The sequence below is a fragment of the Amyelois transitella genome, chromosome 2 (genome assembly GCF_032362555.1).
Source record: "Amyelois transitella isolate CPQ chromosome 2, ilAmyTran1.1, whole genome shotgun sequence".
Taxonomy (NCBI): Eukaryota; Metazoa; Arthropoda; class Insecta; order Lepidoptera; family Pyralidae; genus Amyelois; species Amyelois transitella.
Window position 1 is genome coordinate 1,828,844 of NC_083505.1, and position 20,078 is coordinate 1,848,921.

The following is a 20,078-nucleotide window of genomic DNA, read 5'->3' on the forward strand; positions in this document are numbered from 1 at the left end:
AGTCGGCCAGCCCACTGCCGTAAATCGGAACAAACGAGCCTCGAAAATGAGGTTTGTTGGCTGTACGGCCAAGCAGGATGCGATATTTAGAATATTTAACATACATAAGTTAAATTACGCTTCTTTTCCGGAGCGGTAGGCAGAGATCACATCGAGCACTTTGCTCTACATTCAAAAGTTACTTACAAAAATGAATTTTCCAGTCTCAGTCTAAAATTGGTAGGTATGTAAAAGCCTCTGTTCACTGTTGGATTGCGATAAAATTTTTCTAGAAAGACTGAAACTATTAAAATATAATTCTGTGTTTTTTAATTCTTTTTTTTTTTTTTGATGTATAGCAGATGTATACTCAGATTAAACTGGCCCCAAAAGTATGTGCGACACTTGCGTTATGGGATTCACCTCACACTGTTCATAAAAACTCGTTTACACCTAAAATTTTCTAAATATCGCACCCATTTCGAGCGCACGCGCATCACTTATCGTATGATGTAGGATAGCTGGCGTGTTGTATTTCAACACTGGCCGTTGGATCCCGATGTCTGCAAATGCTTTCACATCTTGCTTAGGAGTTATAGCGTTCACCCCAACTTTCCTGTGTTAAATTTTGTGGTGTAACTCCGTAAAAATAAATATACTTAGTCTGGCCATAAATAATGTTAACATAAAAATAAACAAAATATTACTTTTGAATTTGGAATCGATATTATATTCTAATTTTCGAACCAATTAATTGTAAAATAGTTTGAGCTATTAAAAATGAGAGTGGGGAGTGAACACACCCAGCAAATAACATAAAAGATGAATAAATTTATAATTATAATGTTTTTTCTCGTCCACATTTCACATTATAGGGTCTATTTCTCATTCTGAGTTTTAATCATTGTAATTGCAGTGTATGAACATATGTTTGATTACTTTCAAGTTAACGTTATTGAAGAAAAATCTGCAATGCAGTTTGTTACCGCTTCTTTTGCACTGACGCTTTGGAAGCGGCACTAAACTTTGTTTTGAGTTCAAATTTTTTCGACGTCAACCAATGTTGTGTAACCAAAATTAAGTTAAGTGATATGGTCGAAATGTAACATGATCGTATAACAAAAAAAATAATTTGAATATATTAACTGGGAAAGGTCGGAGTGGGAAGGCCTAGAGGAACGTATCTTGATCAAATTAAGGACGTCCTGGCAAAGGGTCAGGTCAGGAGTACCCGAAACCGCCGAGCTTGCATGAAGAGGGTTATGAATGTGGATGAAGCAAAAATAGTATCGTGGCAGTGGAAAGATGTGGTCTCAGCCTACCCCTCCGGGAAAAAAGGCGTGATTTTGTGTATGTATACTGTTTATAGGCAAAACGACCGTCTGAGAATTGTACAAAGCAAAAGATTTATTTTTAAATTCTAACTATAAAATCGCAAGTCTTGATGTCCTAACGCAGGTAAATAAAATTCATCTCGTCAATCTTTATACAAAACCCGAGATTTCTGATAGCACGCCATCAGCGCAGCCGATATGAGCCGGTGATAAGGTTCGATTCCCGACCCGTGCGATGTTGCGATAACGCGTTTTGGGAAAAAAATCGTTTGTGAGACAATAGACAGTTGTAGATGATAAGTAGGACTGTTGAGGTTTTAAAATATTAAGATTTTGATCGAAGGTAAGATAAGGTACTCGTATTATTTTACGCATGTTTTTATATTTTGATACAATTTGCATAAAAATAAATCAGAAAATTATTAAGTAGATTAATTAACAATTTAACATATTTGATAGTAATATGAAGAAACAAGAAAATATTGAACGTCAGGCAAATTATCTTAGTTTATGTAAGTATGTTTATTTATTCATAAGTTTTTCACAGTAAGTGAACTCATACGTGTCAAAATTAATTAAGTATATTCTATCTTTTGTAATAAATTCGAATAATTATATGTCTTAAAGACAATACGAAAAACGGAAACATCTTCAAAACATAAATTTTATCAAAAAAAAATTATTAATGCCTAAACAATACACCCCACACTACAGTATAAGAGCTTCCATCTTTAAAATACAAAACAGGCGACATAAATATTTCATAGTTGCGTTATCTACCCTCCTACCCTGCACCCTCCCCTCCCCCCACCCTCACGCACACCGGCGCACATTTGATAATGAACGTCAAATCTAAGATAAGGGTTTTTTCTCCCCGCCTTATCAGACCATCGGGCGGTTGCTGCCGTGGAGTTGCAATACTGGATGTGGCATATCTTAATGAGCATGAAAATATGTTTTTATTTTTAATAATAAATTACCTAAAAAGTAAGTGATCACTTGGACTATTTTTTTTTTATTTAACACAGTTGTGTACATACATAAGCATCATGAAGAGGTTTAAAAACCAAAAATATCTTTAGCTTTAATATCTTTATAATTGAAACGAATAAATTACGTCTATAAAAAATATAATTTTTTCTATAAAAAAAAAATATTTTTTTTACGTATCGATAACTAATTTTTACAAAACTGAATGAAAGTCCGTTTATTACTTTTGAGCTTTACTTTACGCAAAAATTGAAACGGAGAGAGAAATAAACTTTGTAAAATGGTTAAGTGATTTAAGTATCGTCTCTTAATATCTCCAAAAAATCAAAACATATTAAAAAGACTTAAACTTTATTTGAAAATATATAAAAACATATTTACCTATTTGCTAAGCAATTTGCAAGCATCTGTTTCTTTTTTATCAAGCTACCATGTTGTTTCTAATAGGATGCAGCCTAAGATAATTAAGTACGTGCTAATTGTCTTAGAACTCAAGAAGAAGTGGGAAGAGAGAAGCAAGAAGCCGGATCCCAGGCCCTGAATCTACATAGCAGAGGGTGCAACTGGGAACAGGCCACGATGAGTAAGACCAGCAACAGCTATTCTACCACATCCAGTCACACATATGGGTTGTATTGTAAATCCTATCCCAGCTTATCAGATCACCGGTTGTCGTACTCATTCACTCGCTCCCATCATTTAATGAAGTCGGTTATGAATTTATATGACTGAACAAAAACACTGAAGGCATTATTAAATAAATATGTTTATGAATAAAACAATTTGAGAAAGCCTCGGGAAAGTAAGTTTGGGACTTAATCAATAATGAATAACGAAAAAGTGTACTTAGAGTCTTTATCAATGTTTTTTCTATTTAAATGCTTATATTTTAGTGAATTTCAAGTAGGTATATTGTATAAGCAGCACTAGCTTTTAAGCATAGAAATAAAATTTCCAGTTTTAAACCTAATAAATGCCACTATTGTTACATACCATTTCGGATTTAGGTAGATAATTTATTTATACTTATGTCATATAATTTGATGTACGTGTAATCACTAAATTAAAAAATACCAGTTTGAAAATATAAAATTTATTCCTAATAAATATTTTTAAGTCGTAAACATAAAGAGTAATTTTTTTGGAAAATTTATTGTCGGTCAATAAATTAAAAAAGATACATTTACGTTTATATACAAGCAAGCTTATTATCCAAAAAACAAAGGCGGGCATACGCTTACATAAGTTTTTGGGTCAGCTCGGTCAACTTCTTGACAGGTTTGACATTGACAGGAGCTGTCAAAACACGGACAAACCACACACGCTACAAATGCCGCGCGCATATCTGATGTCATTGGGCGGGCATATACCTACATTTGTTTATCGAGATTAATATTGAGAAGAGATAATTATAACATCGTTATGAATTATGTTCAACTGTTAGGTTATTATTAAATTACGCGTCGTTGTTTTGTCTAAGATAATGAATTGATGGTATTTATTATAATGCTGTTACATATTTATAAATTCATTTAAGTAACTTTTATACAGTAGCTAATTTCTATTAACAAAAAAAAAACAAATGAAAAGAGTATTTCGTGAACTTTACATTTTTATCTTAACATTAGTTTTTTTATATTTTACTGCTACTCGCATGGAGAAAATTGTAAAGTTTTACTAGTATATAAACATCAATTGCACAGATAAAACGCATAGTACTCCGTAAATCCAGTGTTTACTCTCAACGCGACTATCAGAAGCAAACAAGATAAAAAATATTAGCATCTTAACGACGTTTTTATCAAGATTCCGATGAACACTTTTACACAAATATGTTGTTACTGAGAAATTAATTCATATCAAACAGTTGTCGTTTGTTTTTAACGTATCAGTGCCTGGCTGAAAACTGTTGATAGTTTACACATCTAGTAACGATAAACAAGATAGAAGAAATTATTAAAAACTATCCTTTAATATTGGAAATTTAACACAGGTTAACATGTGAGAGGCTTTAATATAATTATTCTTTAAGAAACCAACAAAAAAGGCTCTACCACCTGCTAGTAAACGCGTTAAAAGCAACACAAACAATAAACTGACTTACACATTGTTTTGGCGTCCGCCGCGCCACCTGGCGGCAGCTCCGCGCACGCCAATTCCAGCTGTTTCAGATAACTCAACCACAATAACATCACAATACCTTCTTCACACTGTTATACTGCGATTTTTTGACATTTCCCATTCACCGGGCTACACTGCGGTGTACGTGTGTCAAACATAAGCCGTGGACTGAGTGACTGTCGTGCCGAGGCAGAGAGCGCCCCTCCGGCACACCACGCCGTCGCCCGCTTGTCTGTACACACACACACACATACACACTCGATCTCTTATCAGTTCGGTTTAACTAGCAATGGCTGCCCCTGATGTTATCACCGCCAGCTCGCGGTAACATTGCATTGAAAGATAACGTCGCGATCCTATCGCTGTTTGAATAAACTTGTATAAAATGTCAAATAAAAAAAAAAAAGCTGCGCACCATAAATGTCATATCTGGCGATTTTTTTGCAGATAGCCCATCTTAGTTTTATACTCGTACTACTTTTTTTATAGATATTGCACAGGGTTCGGGTTGTAAAATATTTATTTTTACTATTTTTAAGTATTTTTAGGACATATCAATATTTGACGTTATATTTTTTCCGCATTTTTTGTAGTACTTACAAAATTCCAGATTTATAAAAAAATTACAATTCAACTTACATTCGTGACGACATAATATAAAGGCCTAGTGGACGATCAAAATATCGATGACACAAAAAATATTAATCGAATTTCAATCTTATCTAAGTAGTATATCATAGATATCTAATTTACGATACTGATAGATATCGGTTATTTATTACTGGTATCAGATATTGCAAGTCATTATCTTCGGTTGAGTTTTTATTTTTTGTTTATTTATTACGATGTGTAAATCCGGTAGGCATATATGATTACTAGTTACATCCCGCGGGTTTGCCCAAAATAAAAAAAGAATTGTTAAAGAGATAAAATAATGAAATATACTTAAACAGAGCAAATAAAATAAAGTACGGAAGCGTACATTTCTGATTCAATAGTGTAAAGAAAACTCTGCTCGTGTCAGCTGCTGGTATGGTAGCAAGGATGACACAGACTATTAGGCAGCTGCTTTTTTTCCTCACAGACTGTACAAGTCAAGCAAAGGAGAGGAAAGCTTGGGGTTCTCTTTTAAGGTGGTGGGGTAATAACAACAGTTGTTATCTCGTCAATATTCAATATTGTTTATATATTGTCAGTATTGTTTACAAGTGTGACAATGAACTATTTTTTTTTTGTATTTTACGTTTTTATGTAGGTACCTAAGTGATGTAAAATATGTCTTTATGAGAATAAAAGTCTATAAACCTAAACCTTATACGTCTGAATCTCTATTCCAACATTAAACCAACTAGCTAAACGTGACCTTCGAATAAGAATCGGCTCTGTCTGTCCATTAAGGTTGGTTTTTTTATATGTTATCTATATTTTACCATTTATGACCAGCCGACCAGCGTAATGCAATTTAAGTCAAATAAGAAAATTAAATTTAAAGTCTGTGATTAAAAACGTAATTACCTTACCGATCGCTATCGTAATGATACATGCGGTGGACTTACCTGAAAAAAAAACATGATTTACTATATTTACAACTTTAGTAGTGAAGTGTACAAACAAACAAACAAATTTCATCTTCTTCTTCGTTGTATCGTTAGTTCCGGTTACTTCTACAACTGACGAGGGATATGTGACATTTCCCAACAACATGTAAAGGCTATAAACATGTTTGAATCTGACCACAACCTTGAAGCTAAGATCCACTATCATGGTCAAATTATCATGGAGGTGAGGATGTAACCAGAATTAAAACCAGGAATTTGGGAAAGGGTTAAGACAATAAGAGGCTAGGAGGTTAAGAAGAGCTTTGAAACTAAGCATAAAATCGAGAAAATGCTTTTAATACATATTATCACGTCTTTTTTCACTTACGGGGTAGACAGAGCCAACAGTTTTGACCAGATTGAAAGACCACGTTCAGTTGAATTGTGATAATGTATGTATGTGAGAAAATTAGAAACATAATTTTTTTTCTCTGCCGACAAACTAAACGTAACCAAATTTTGGTAATAAAACAGAAGTTTACCATTTTTACAACTGACCAGTAAGTTTTCCCAGGGCAAGTTTCTCTTCCATAATTAAAAAGGTAGGTATCAAACCATCACACGATCCAGCCAGATCAAGATACAAGGTTATGATCCAAGATATACCACAGCTGCTCACAACTAAGCAAGGCTGATTCCTACTGCTGATAAGTTATCACCAGCATCGCGCATGCAATACTCATTTACATAAAACTATTATTTTTTTCGAGTTCCTCTTATCTTATATCATCAATTAACTTTTTGTTGCGTACGTATGTATGTCGGATCTTTTGTTTTCTATGAAATATACTTTTGTTGTTCGACGTGATTGTTGAAGTCTGCAAGAGAAATGCGGCGGCTATTTTGACAGCAAGATGGAACAATTATACATTTGAATTTAGAGTAAAGGAGACAGACTAAAACTATTCACATTTTGACAGCTGTCAAAATATGTTATTTACCATTTTTGAAATTCATTTCTAGTCGGTGGGATCCACACTTTATTATTCTATATCGGTGTGGTAGGTTCAGATTATTTGACTGTTTCAAAAACGTACTCTTTCTGTGATGGTGTCACAAGTCATCATACGTATAACATAGTATATATACTAGTACTTACCACTTCTAGTCGTAATTGCTTCATATTATTGCGAATCTTTTATACTTTCTGGCGCTCATCCCGTTTACATCCTAACTTCTCTGGAGAGGAGCCTGGGGCGCTAAACAGTGGACCCCAGGTAACTCTCCTTTATAGAGAGGTTATATACCATGATCTTGGATTGGGTAAGTTTTTACACCAAGCAACTTCCGTATAATTTCGTCAACCTTTGCAGGGTAACACCATATTTGATCTTGTAAAAGCTGTACTAGACGAATGTGCGTGTTTTTTTTTAGTCGCATTTAAGAAAATTATGAAAAGTAATGGAGTGGTACATACATACAATCACGTCTATATCCCGTGTGGGGTAGACATAACCAACAGAAGGCTTATAGGACACGCTCAGCTGTATAGCTCAATGATGGAATTGAGATTCAAATAGTGACAGGTTGCTCGCAAGTTTATTAAACTTTTCCCTAGCCGCCTTCTACAACATCCATTGGAAATACTAAATGGTATGGTCCTATTCAATTATAGGGCCACACGGCGGTCTTATCTATATGACCGAAAATATACGTAAATATACAAATAAATGGACGTCCTATCAAAAGGTCAGGCCAAGAGTACCCGAAACCTTGCACGAACAGAATTATGAATGTGAATGAAGCGAAAGAAGTATGCAGAGATCGTGGCAAGTCGAAAATAGTCTCTGCCTTCCTCTCCGGGAAAAAGGGGATGATTTCATGTATGTTTGTATGTACAAATAAATTAATTACTTAAATTACAAACATCCTATTTTAGTTCGTAAATCAACACGTACCTCCTAACACACTTTCACATACAATTTAGTACAAAACGAAAACTCCAGTAAAAGTATAACCGATAAGGGAACAGACAAACCCACACTCAAACGGGAGCCGGCGACATCATATCTACAGAATTCGTGGCCGGCGCCAACCCATCCCGATAAAGTATAAATCAAGAGCACTGCACTCCTGATACAGATAAAGAATTAATTCGACCCTTAATGGACGCTTTGGACGCTCAACATGGGAAAGGCCCTGACAAGGAATACATTGATAAAGAATGAAGTGAAGTCATACTTATGTATTTGGTTATAGTTGCAAATGTATTATAAGTTTGGTCATCCATACATATATATAATCAGGTCTATATCTCTTGCGGGGTCGACAGAGTTGACAGTCCGAAAAAGATTGATAGCTCTCGTTCAGCTGTTTGGCTTTATGATAGAATTGACATTCAAATAGTGACAAATTGCTAGCCTGCCGCATAAAGGAAGAATCTCACGTTTATACGTTTATGCCTTAGTCGTCTTTTACGACATCCATGGGAAAAAGATGAAGTGGTTCTATTCTTATATATATTGTTATTTTTCTTATATTGGTACCGGAAACCACACGTTTATTCTATCCTACTTACTATTATAAAGGCGAAAGTTTGTATGGATGTATGGATGTTTGTTACTCTTTCACGCAAAAACTACTGAACCGATTACCATGAAATTTGGTATGTAGGTAGCTGAAGACCCAGAATAACACATAGGCTACTTTTTATCCCAGAGTTCCCGCGGGATTGATAGGGTTTCCATGCGGACAAAGTCGCGGGCGGCCTCTAGTTAATATTATAAATGCAAAAGTATTTGAGTATGTCAGGATGTCAGTATGGATGTTTGTTACTCTTTCACGCAAAAACTACTGAACCGATTACAATGAAATTTGGTGTGTAGGTAGCTGATGACGCAGAATAACATATAGGCTACTTTTTATCCCGCAGTCCCCGCGGGTATAATTCCACGCGCACGAAGTCGCCGGCGTCCTATAGTTATTTCAAGGTATAACTAACATGTGTCTTAGAACATAATAACTCACTGCTGATAGTTGAACAAATTAACTAAAGTGTAGTATAATAAAATAGTGATTTTAGTTGTAGCCTATTAATCAACAGACAGACGATAAGATGACATAATTTTAGGATCGTAAACATCTAATCAAGCTAACATTATGTTACTTTGAGAAAGTGAGACCACCTCAAGGAAAGATATTAAAAAAACATGTATGTAATGTGATAGGTAGAGTGAAGGTGGAGCAATCAAAAGGTTCGTTTACAATTTACAGTCAACTATACTAATATCATAAAGCTGAAGAGTTTGTTTGTTTGTTGGTTTCAACGCGCTAATCTCAGGAACTACTGGTTCGAATTGAAAATTTCTCTTTGCGTTGAATAGACCGTTTATCGAGAAAGGCTTTAAGATATATAACATCACGCTGCAACTATAAGGAGCGAAGAAATAATGGAAAATGTGAAAAAGAAACGGGGAAAATTATTCATCCTTGAGGGCTTCAATGATGCCCAAAATAACTATTCCACGCGGACGAAGTCGCGGGCACAGCTAGTCTTTTATAAAAACTACATTATTTATTTGGTGAATAAAGTTGACAAAATGTGACTATTATGCTTCTTCTTGTAACTCCTCAGCTTTATAATATTTGTATAGATTTAAAAGGTTAACCATAAAAACTGTAGAAGTTTAGGATTAGGATAGCTGGTGAGAAAAGCTTTCTACCATTTAATAATCCGCTTTGTCTACCCCGTAAGAGACAAATACTGTGTGCTTCATATATTTCTAGATAATCCTATATATTTTCTTATCGCGTAGGTACCATCAATCCAACGAAGTAATCTCAATTAAAAGTGTCATTTATCGAAGTGACAGATTAACATCAAAAACTCCAATACGAAATGGACAACAATCGAATGATACGAATTCGATATAGCGATCGGCGATAAAATAATCGATATATATTTTATCGTACTATCCCTTACAGTGTGCCTATAGATAAAAAACATTATTGTATACTCACCCTTAAGAGTACATTTTTTACTACATACATATGGTCACGTCTATATCCCTTGCGGGGAAGACAGAGCCAACAGTCTTGAAAAGATTGAATGGCCACGTTCAGCTTTTTGGCTTAATGATAGAATTGAGATTCAAATAGTGACGAATTGCTAGCCCATCGCCTAAAAAAGAATCCCAAGTTTGTAAGCCTATTCCTTAGTCGCATTTTTATACTATAGTATATTATATTTCTTATACTATTACAGAACTGTATAACTGTATAATACTCACCGAGTTTGACTCTTATACAGTTTTGTAATAGTATAAATATAGTAAAGATACACAATGGTGAATTGTAAAATTATGAATTTGAGACGATGAGCTAGCAACCTGTCACTATTTAAATCCAATCTCAATTCCATCAGTAAGCCATACAGTTGAACTTGGCCTTTCAGTCTTTTCAAGACTGTTGACTCTGACTACCCCGCAAGGAATATAGTCATGATTTTTATGCATAAGTAGCGACGCTATAAAACGTTAAGTAAGTCCCAACACCGATGTATGGAAGTCAAAACCTCGTCATATATCCGAGACGGTCCATATTGCATTGTGAAGCTAATTGGATCCAGATGGTTATCGCACCAGGCGATAAAATGAAATAGATAACATTCTGTAGTGACTTATTAAGGTCGTTCCCAGAATAATATTAGATCGTATGATACGCAGTCTCGCAGGCCGTGTGGGTAGCGTCGGCAAATTAGTGGTGTATAGTGTAAACTCTGACATGACAATTTTTTTAAAACTATATATTATACCTCAATATATCTCAATTCCATCTTAAAGCCAAACAGCTGAACGTGGCCTATCAGTCTTTTCAAGATTGTTGGCTCTGTCAACCCCGCAAGGGATATAGACGTGATTATATGTATGTATGTATACATACATAAAATCACGCCTTTTCCCCGAAAGGATGGGCAAAGACTCCATCTTTGAACGTGCTACGATCTCTGCATCCTTCCTTCGCTTCATCCACATTCATAACTCTCTTCATGCAACATCGGCGGTATCAGGTACTCTTGACCTGACCCTTTGCCAGGACGTCCTTAATTTCGTCTTCCCACTCCGACCTTTCCCTCCACACTCTCCTTGTATATCTGCTTAGTCGACCTACTTTCATTCATCCTCTCCACATGACCAAACCATCTTAACATACTTACTAACATTTTACTTAAAATTTTATACTTTGATTATTGTGATGTTTCTGCCGACCCTACGTAAACCCTATCAGAGATCTGTACAATGGATCGCTAGTGTAGTTTTTGCTAAAATGCTTTAGTTAACTACATTTTGGTATCAATAAAAAATCGTTGCATTAATTATTAATTACCATTGTTAAGACTCTTTAGTAACAATATTCCATGCCTTTTTAAGATTGATACATCCTTAATTTAAACCAATATAAGTGCCGTGTGGTTCCCGCCACCAATATAAAAAGAATAGGACCACTCTATCTCATTTCCACTTGATGTCGTAAGAGGCGACTAAGGGATAGACTTATAAACTTTTCTTATTTTAGGCGATGGGCTAGCAACCTGTTACTATTTGAATCTCAATTCTATTATAAAGCCAAACAGCTGAACGTGGCCTATCAGTCTCTTTAAACTGTTGGCTCTGTCTACCCCGCAAGGGATATAAACGTGACTATATGTATGTATTTATGTATATATTCACCCTTATTTTTTATATAAAAATAGATTTGTATATCATCGTGTACATACAGCTGAACGTGGCCATTCAGTCTTTACAAGACTGCTGACTCTGTCTACCCCGCAAGTGATAAAGACGTGATAATATGTATGTATGTATCATCTTATTCCCAAGGCTTTGGCATCAGGCAGGCAAATATAAAGTAAACACTTTTTACATTACATAGGAATGTTTAGTTACGTCTAATTCACGAAAGGCTAGACAGAGTCTTCATCTTTCTACTTGCCGCGATCGCTGCTTTGGTACTTATTTATCATTAATTCTTTTTTTTTACACTAGTATGTACGTAAAATATCATTCCTTAACATATTTTTAGCGAATCCAATGTACATATGTAGGTTCTACTTTCACAGCCAACAATTGGCTTAGTAAAGTTTTCCTAACCTACGTATTATCTACTAGAGGCCGCCCGCGACTTCGTCCGCATGGAAACCCTATCAATCCCGCGGGAACTCTGGGATAAAAAGTAGCCTATGTGTTATTCTGGGTCTTCAGCTACCTACATACCAAATTTCATGGTAATCGGTTCAGTAGTTTTTGCGTGAAAGAGTAACAAACATCCATACATCCATACAAACTTTCGCCTTTATAATAGTAGTAGGATAGTAGGATTTTGCTTTGGAACTGTGAAAAATTGAATTAAAACACGACCTTTCATATTTTTTGTCATTTTTATTAAGAAATATGAATTTCATCAAAAAAGTTCACTTAGCTAATTGAGAATGCAATCAGTTACATATCTTATTGAGAGAGTACGTACAAGTTTGGAGGTACATAATACATATTAATCATTAAAAAAAAGTTAAGGCATTCGTATTGCGAATGTTTGTAACGAATACACTTAAATATTACTGATTTTAATTATTCTAAATTCAAATTCAATTTTTTTTACATTATCAAACATCATTTTATAATTGTAGACGTCAAATAAATTACTTAAAACTACTTAGTTTTAAGTGCCGCTTCCAAAGTGCAGAAGAAGCGGTAAACAAAACAAACTGTACTGCAGCATTTTATTCAATAACGTCAACTTCACAATTATCCAAACTTAGAAATGTGGACGAGAGAATAATGTTATGATACATAGATTCAACCGAAATTGAATGAAATAAATAAAAAAATAATTAAATTCAATTTGTAACACGGGTACAAAAAACCTGGAATAACATAATGGGTTAATTTTTATCTTGAAATTCCCACTGAAGCGAAGCCCCAAAGCGCAGGTAGTTTAATCATGCAACTCTGTTTTGCCGACGCTACCCGCCAACCCTATCAGTGATCTGAACAGAGTATCGTTTGTGTAGTTTTTGCGAAATTGGTAGGTCTCGATCGATTCACAGTTAGTTCCTGGAATTCCAATCTCGCCCACCAATCTGGATTCGGGAATCTTGCGAGATTGATTGGTAATAAGGTCAGAGAAATCAACTGAATATATTAATATTTATTTTTTTTAAAATTTGAATGCTGTGTGGTTCCCGGCACCAACAAAAAAAAAAGAATAGGGCCACTCCATATCGTTCCCATGGATGTTGTGAAAGGCGACTAAGGGATAGGCGTATAAAATTGCGATCCTTTTTTTAGGCGATGGGCTAGCAACCTGTCACTATTTGGATGTCAATTCCATCATTAAGCCGAGCAGCTGAACGTGGCCATTCAGACTTTTCGGGACTATTGGCTCTGTCTACCCCGTAAGGGATATAGACGTGACTATATGTATGTACCTATGTAATTAATAATACTATTATTAATCCGTAATACCTACAACAGTTATAAATGCTTATAACAGCTACTTAAAACAAATTAATGAGAGCTATAATGCAAAGTCTTCGTGACTTAATGAGAGATTATCATCTCGAAGGTGCACAAACTTAATTGGAGGGTGTGATTATTCATCTGATTAAGTTTTATTACTTGTGCAAATTTTTACAGTGCTTCAAATGACTCATTTCGATTAAAGAGGCCAGTTTATTTTTTATCTCTTCTTCTTACATATATACATATGTACATACAATCACGTCTTCATCCCTTACTGCGAAGACAGAGTCAACAGTTTCGCAAACACAGAAAGGCCACGTTCAGCGGTATGGCTTAATGGAAAATTTTAATTCAAATAATTTCTTACTACTGGTTGCTAGTCCATCGCCTAAAAGAGGAATTCCAAGTTTATTAGCCTATCCTTTAGTCACCTTTGAAGACATCCTTGAGAAATTGGCTATTTCTAATTTTTATAAGAAGTTCTGCAACATTTTCAGGTAAATCTAACCATCATTGAATCTTCCTTATTTGACAGTCAGACATCAAGACATCCCAACAAAGAGATGGAGTTTTTGTTGGTAATATCTGTTCAACTTATTTAGATGGAGTTTTCGTTCTGTTACAAACCAAACAGATATTTTTTTATAAAGCTTAACGGTATTTCTCTCCTCAACGGTAATTTAAAAATATGATGTCATTCAATTCGTCATTAAATTTGTCAATGAATATTATGAATAATTAATACTCGTTTTTATCACCCGGCCCAAATCTTTAACATCGTGTCCCAATAATAAATAGTACAATTGACTCATTTTTTTAGTATTAAGGACACATTAGGCTACCCCAATCCAACGCCATTTATTAAACTTTATAAGAAAAGTAATTCGACTTTTCTTTTAAAGTTACGATTAAAATATATATGTAATTATATAAAGAGAATTCTGACTGACTTACTTACTTACATTCAGCCTAAACAGGTGGATTACTAAGAGAGAATATTCACAAACGTTTTACGAGAGCACAACATCGGCAAACTCTGTTTTAAAAATAAATAACAAAACTGAAAACAAAAATTCTTATGGCTTGAGCCACCGGAGCTAAGGCCGATTACATCCTTTGTGTATGTATGAAAGAAAAATGGACGGTCTACCATCAGACGATAGATATTGTTTAAAACAAGATGTTTGACACACGATACCACTGGTGATCTGGCTACCTACACTTCACAGGTATTGTGTTTCAAATATTATCTTCTTACATTGTTTTTCAAAATAAAAACACTTTGTATTAACAAAAGTACATTTAAGATTGATGAAATGAGGTTTTCGTTAGATATATTTTTGTGTATTTTGAATCAAATTAGGCTTTGACGTTTAATGCATGAAACTTAATTACTTATTACAATAACATGGGGCGTTTATATAATATCTTATCAATTGAAAATTATAAAAAATCGTAAATACCTAAAGAATAAGTAAAATGTTATCTATTCGGGAAGGTCTGAAATAATACTTTAATTAAAAGTTACGAATACTAAGTAATACGAAGTAAACAATATGTGCTGATATTACAATACATATACTAATTTATTGACGTCAAAATAACTCATAAAAAAAGCTTCAATTATTTTAAAGATAATATCATTTTGAAGAGCAGAACAGAAGAATTGTCTGGAAAAAGTACACTGTCGTTTATAACTAAACATAAAAATTGATAACCATAAAATTTGATAACAAAAGAACTTGTGTCTTAAAGTATGTGTAAAACAATATCTCACCCCCATGTGAAGATGACCAGGCAAGATGATCATCTCATAACATGAGCCACTCTGGGTGGGCGGCACTGCAGCCATTTGTCAACTAGCCCCGCTACCACGATACGCCCTTTGTGTTCAGATTCCGATCTGAATGACAATGGCTAGTGTTTATAACTTTAAACTGTTTAACACATTTGTTACGCTCACAAAGGACGCGGTTGTTTTTGTCGTGGCCCGAAACGTCTTAACAATTTTTATACGTTTTGGGACACAAAATTAAAATCGTGAATGACTTAAGCGGCTTCGTCGTATGGAACGAAATGTTTTGATTAATAAAATTTATCATATACTAATTATTGCATTATTTTTCTAATCGTGGGAGATGGAAGTTGAATACTTTTAAATTAGGTATACTAAACTAATAAACCTCAATATTTATATAGTTGTAGCAAATTTAATTATACTCGAAAAATTGATAAATAAGTCTGACTATGTATCTTCACTTCATGTCGAAATTTAAGTAATATGAGCCTTGTTTTATCACACACGAATATTATACAAATATCACCTGTATTTCCCGTAAAAGCTATACTTTAAAACTGTCGAACGCAGCTATGAGTCTTGCGACTACTGACTCTGTCTACCACGTGAGGGATAAACTCATGATATCCTTGTGTCAAAACAAATACAACAATAAATGCAGGACATTATTCGGGCCAGAATATAAATTGTCTGTTTACAGTGAGTTAAGTTGGAAGTTCTTATGATTCACTGATTCATGTCACATGATACCACGTTATCTGAGGTTATTCCGTTGTATTCACTGCCAGTTACAGCTAAATCAAAACTAGGAAAAATTTATATAATGTAAAAACAACATATTTGTTTCGCATAGTGTTTTAGATACAAACCTATCATTTAAGAGTACTAAAAAAAATTAAGTATGTATTGTCACTACAGCGATGATTCTTTTTACCCTACCACGGCAAAGCATAAAAGAGGGTTATGATATTGACCAACATTATTTATAAGTTGGGACTTAAACAATTTTCTGCAAGCCTATCACTAGGTGTATCCTAAATCAATTAACCTTTCTCTTGATTCGAATCTAGTAAGTACATATATGTATATTATTACCAGACCAGCATAGAAGTAGTAGTTATAATTGGATTAAAGTGATGTGACGTCAATAAGTGATACCTTGTATCCAATTTTGAAAATTAATCTATTCTATTCTGAAGCTAAACTCAGTTTTTTGACCAATATTCGGCCCACGGATCTGACCCACACCAAACGTATGAGTAATAACAACGCTTTTATCTCTACATCTAACAAAATATCAATAACAGCTTCAATAGATCCCAATCTCATATTTATTATCGAATACAGAGAACAATGAGCTATCCAGTTACTTATTTCAATATTTCAAAATATTGAACACACAAAAGAAAATTTATGTTCATGTCAGCTGATCTGCCGTTAGAGATCTTTTTTATAATGCTATCTTACATTCGTCATTGTATCTACCAAAAAAGCCGACCTACAATCAAACTTTGACCCAGCTTAAAATAACACAACATACACACATAATCACGTCTATATCCCTCGCGAGGAAAACAGACCCAACAATGAAACTTGAAAAGACTGATAGGCCACGTTCAGCTGTCGGGCTTAATGATAGAATTGAGATTCAAATAGTGACAGGTTGCTAGCCCATCGCCTAAAAGAAGAATCCCAAGTTTATAAGCGATTCCCTTAGTTTAAATAAAAGTGTTTTAATTAAGTTTTGTTCCCTCACTCGCCTGATAGTATATTGTCTTATCTGAAGATTTGATGAAGGAGTCTTATCGTCCAAACGACGCTGTTATCAGTACGTGCTTAGCTTTGCGGATTAAAATTATATCATGAGAGGGGCAACCCTGTCATAAATTAATGAAATATTTACTTACCTTTTGCATTTATTATCAAGTCTGAAGTTCATGACATCAAAACTCTTTCCCGGAGGGGAAGGCAGTGAGTCTATTAAATTTTTGCCAATTTCCACGTTCCCTGTATTCTTCATTCATCCACATTTCTTTCTCGTACTAATTTCAATTGATCTTATACTCATGTTATATTTTTTAACGCAAATTCCACAGGAACTGTTGTTTTTCCCGTAATTAAAGGTACCTAAGTCTACGACCTTCTCAGTTATGTGTGTAATTTTATTATATCTGTTTTATTACATAAAACGTGAAAAGGAATTAAGGAACACATAATTTTTACATTGTTTGATCTTTTCTCATTCCTGTTGGAATTTTCTAAATTTATAAAAATTGCATTCGACAAGGTCTCATCATAATCGGTTCAGTGGTTTAACTTTGACGATTGGTAACAAACAAACTTACTTTCGCATTTATGTACGGAAAGTGTATCTATCTTCCTTGTTTGCGTGTTTACAGGAACCTTGTGAAGTTTCAACTTAGGGGCTTCGACGGAGGGTTATTATATATTTATGGTTAGTTCTATTATCATGTCCTTAGACATGTCTATAGATGATAAAATTGAATTTGTTCAGACTTTGATACAAACTACTTTTTAAAGAACAAAGACACGTAATTTCAAATTTGGAAAAAAAAAACAATAATAAAAAATGGTCTTGACAGAGTAATCATCATCTTTTATTCCAGCGCAAATATTTTAATTATTTCAGCATATTTGCTATAGACTTAGTTCACCTCGAACTTGACAGGTTTTTTATCATTTTGATATCACTCAGCGATAAGTTCGCCATAAAACCATAATGGACCAGAAATGATTTCTTTGGCGCCAGACCAATCTCTGTTATATCAAAGGGTAATCTTATCGAAATTGGCTTAGCCCGCAATTAAGGTGTGTGATTTTAAGATTATTTTGAGTTTTTATGACGCATTTGTGATGTGATGCAGAGGAGAAAAAAAAACTGAATTCTTTTTTTATTTAAAATACTTAAAACAGATTAATTTAGGTTTATAAGACTGTCCGCCAATTGTGCCATACATTTGTATTTTGTTTGTACAATAAAGTTAAAATAAATAAATAAAAACAATTTAATGCTAAAAGCATTAAATATCTCTTAGTCAATCTTTAAATCATAGCAACGGATAAGGGACATCTAGATAAGTGACTTTCAACCAATTTGTATAATATACTTTTTTATTACAAACTTTTTGGCGGGAATAAAAATGTTGATATTTGGCATACACCATGTTTAAATCAGCTGATTGAATAGGCTATTACACTCTTTTTTGAAAACTGTTTTAAATCAATCCTGAGACTGTGTTATACCTATAGAATTTTTATTAAAATTTTTTGAAGCCGAAAAGTGCTCTAAAAACGATTTATTATTTATGATTTTGTATTTTCGCGCGAAAACGCCATCCGCCATGCTGTTTTGACTCGTGACGTCATACTTTTAGTAAACAATACAAAAAATAGGTTATGTTGGATTGGTTGTGTAATAATTTACCTATTATAATTGTGTATTGTAAGAGAATGTTTAATACAATAAATACTTACATCGCTGTTTTAACATTTCTTAACTCAGCAGAACAGGAGGCTTAGACAATGTAGTATCGCTTCTTAACGAAACGATGTCGAAGTTCTTTTTCGTCTTAGAGATAACGATAAACATTTCCTAGCCAATGTAACGCAATTGTCGCGATCGTTGTGTCGAACGGATCGTTCGATAAACAAACGAATATTGGCTATGGTAACGAAAATTTAGCTGTCAGTTTCAAATTGGAACAAACAAAGCGGGATTATTCTAAAGTTTAAGTGAGTGTTTACTGTGAGTGTGGTGAGTCGTTTTTAATTGATATTATTAATTCTTGACGCTTTTTAATAATCTTATAGCAAAACTTTGATAGTGTTAAATTATTAGTGTTTTTACATAGTTTTTACGTAGATTTCTTCAAAATTAAATAGAATCATCGTGATTGTAACTGTTCAAAATAAATATAGTTATTTTTTTTATTTTTAGTGTTAAAGAATGGATTCTAGGGTAAGGGCAAGTCCCGAACAACTCTCAACTCTACTGGAGTATATGGAAAGGTAGGTAAATCCAAGTTATTTTCCATTTCTTTTAAATTCAATCGTACAAAACTTTGGTACCACTTCAATCGCTAATGTAAACAATGACGCGATAATAACAATGAAGCATTTGTGTATTGAACCGTTGCTTATGTTACAGTCATGGGGACCTGGCTAGGCCTGTTGCAGGGGCACAAGGTCGAGTACGGTCAGACCAATTATGGTCTGATCTTACTAATATATTAAATTCCGTTGGTGGTGGTGTCAAAGAAACAACAGACACGTGGAAAAAAGTAAGTAATGACTAGCAATTCTATTCCAATAGCCGTATTTGAAGAGTCTTTGTGATTATAAGTTCTTTCTATGGAAATTACTCAGATATTTAGTTATATTTAATAATCTTTTCTACATATTACATGCCAAGCAATTTGGATGTGGATCTGGTATAGATAAAGTCACAAGTTACAATCTGCTTTGATGTGCAAATCAAGCACCTAGAATATCATATATTATTATCACATATGTGCAAGAAGAGGTAACAGGGATGTTAGGAATTTTTCGGTCCAGTGGAGTTACCAATTTTCAACTTATGTGGTTGTATGCATACTTATGACTGATAATTCCAAAAAGGTATGGGCCGATTTAAAATCCAAGACTAAGAAAAAAGGTCTGACCTTGCGGCAACATGCCAGAGGGACTGGAGGTGGACCGGCTAGCCAGAAATCCTTGTCGCATTTGGAGGAAAGGGTTCTGGCTATTATCGGCCCAACAGCAGTGGAAGGACAAGACT

The 20,078-nt window shown here is 34.2% G+C and overlaps 1 protein-coding gene and 2 long non-coding RNA genes across 4 annotated transcripts in view; 2 read left to right on the top strand and 1 right to left on the bottom strand.

Moving 5' to 3' along the window:
- LOC106143193 (zinc finger protein ush) overlaps nucleotides 1-20,078 on the bottom strand; it is a 168,498-nt gene that overhangs the window by 83,104 nt on the left and 65,316 nt on the right. The window contains exon 1 of one of the 2 annotated variants that reach the window (XM_013345214.2): nucleotides 4,408-4,582. The exons of the other annotated variant lie outside the window; for it this stretch is intronic. Coding sequence (XP_013200668.1) covers nucleotides 4,408-4,495 — 88 coding nt within the window. The 5' untranslated portion in view covers nucleotides 4,496-4,582. Of the gene's footprint in view, nucleotides 1-4,407; nucleotides 4,583-20,078 lie in introns of those variants that run through there. 2 annotated transcript variants of the gene reach the window in all.
- Nucleotides 1-20,078, top strand: part of LOC132901930 (uncharacterized) — an 83,257-nt gene that overhangs the window by 20,277 nt on the left and 42,902 nt on the right. The window lies entirely within an intron of this gene.
- On the top strand, nucleotides 18,809-19,550 carry LOC132902373 (uncharacterized). The gene is made up of 3 exons (XR_009657108.1): nucleotides 18,809-19,055; nucleotides 19,239-19,309; nucleotides 19,449-19,550. It is a non-coding gene; the product is annotated as an uncharacterized LOC132902373 (long non-coding RNA).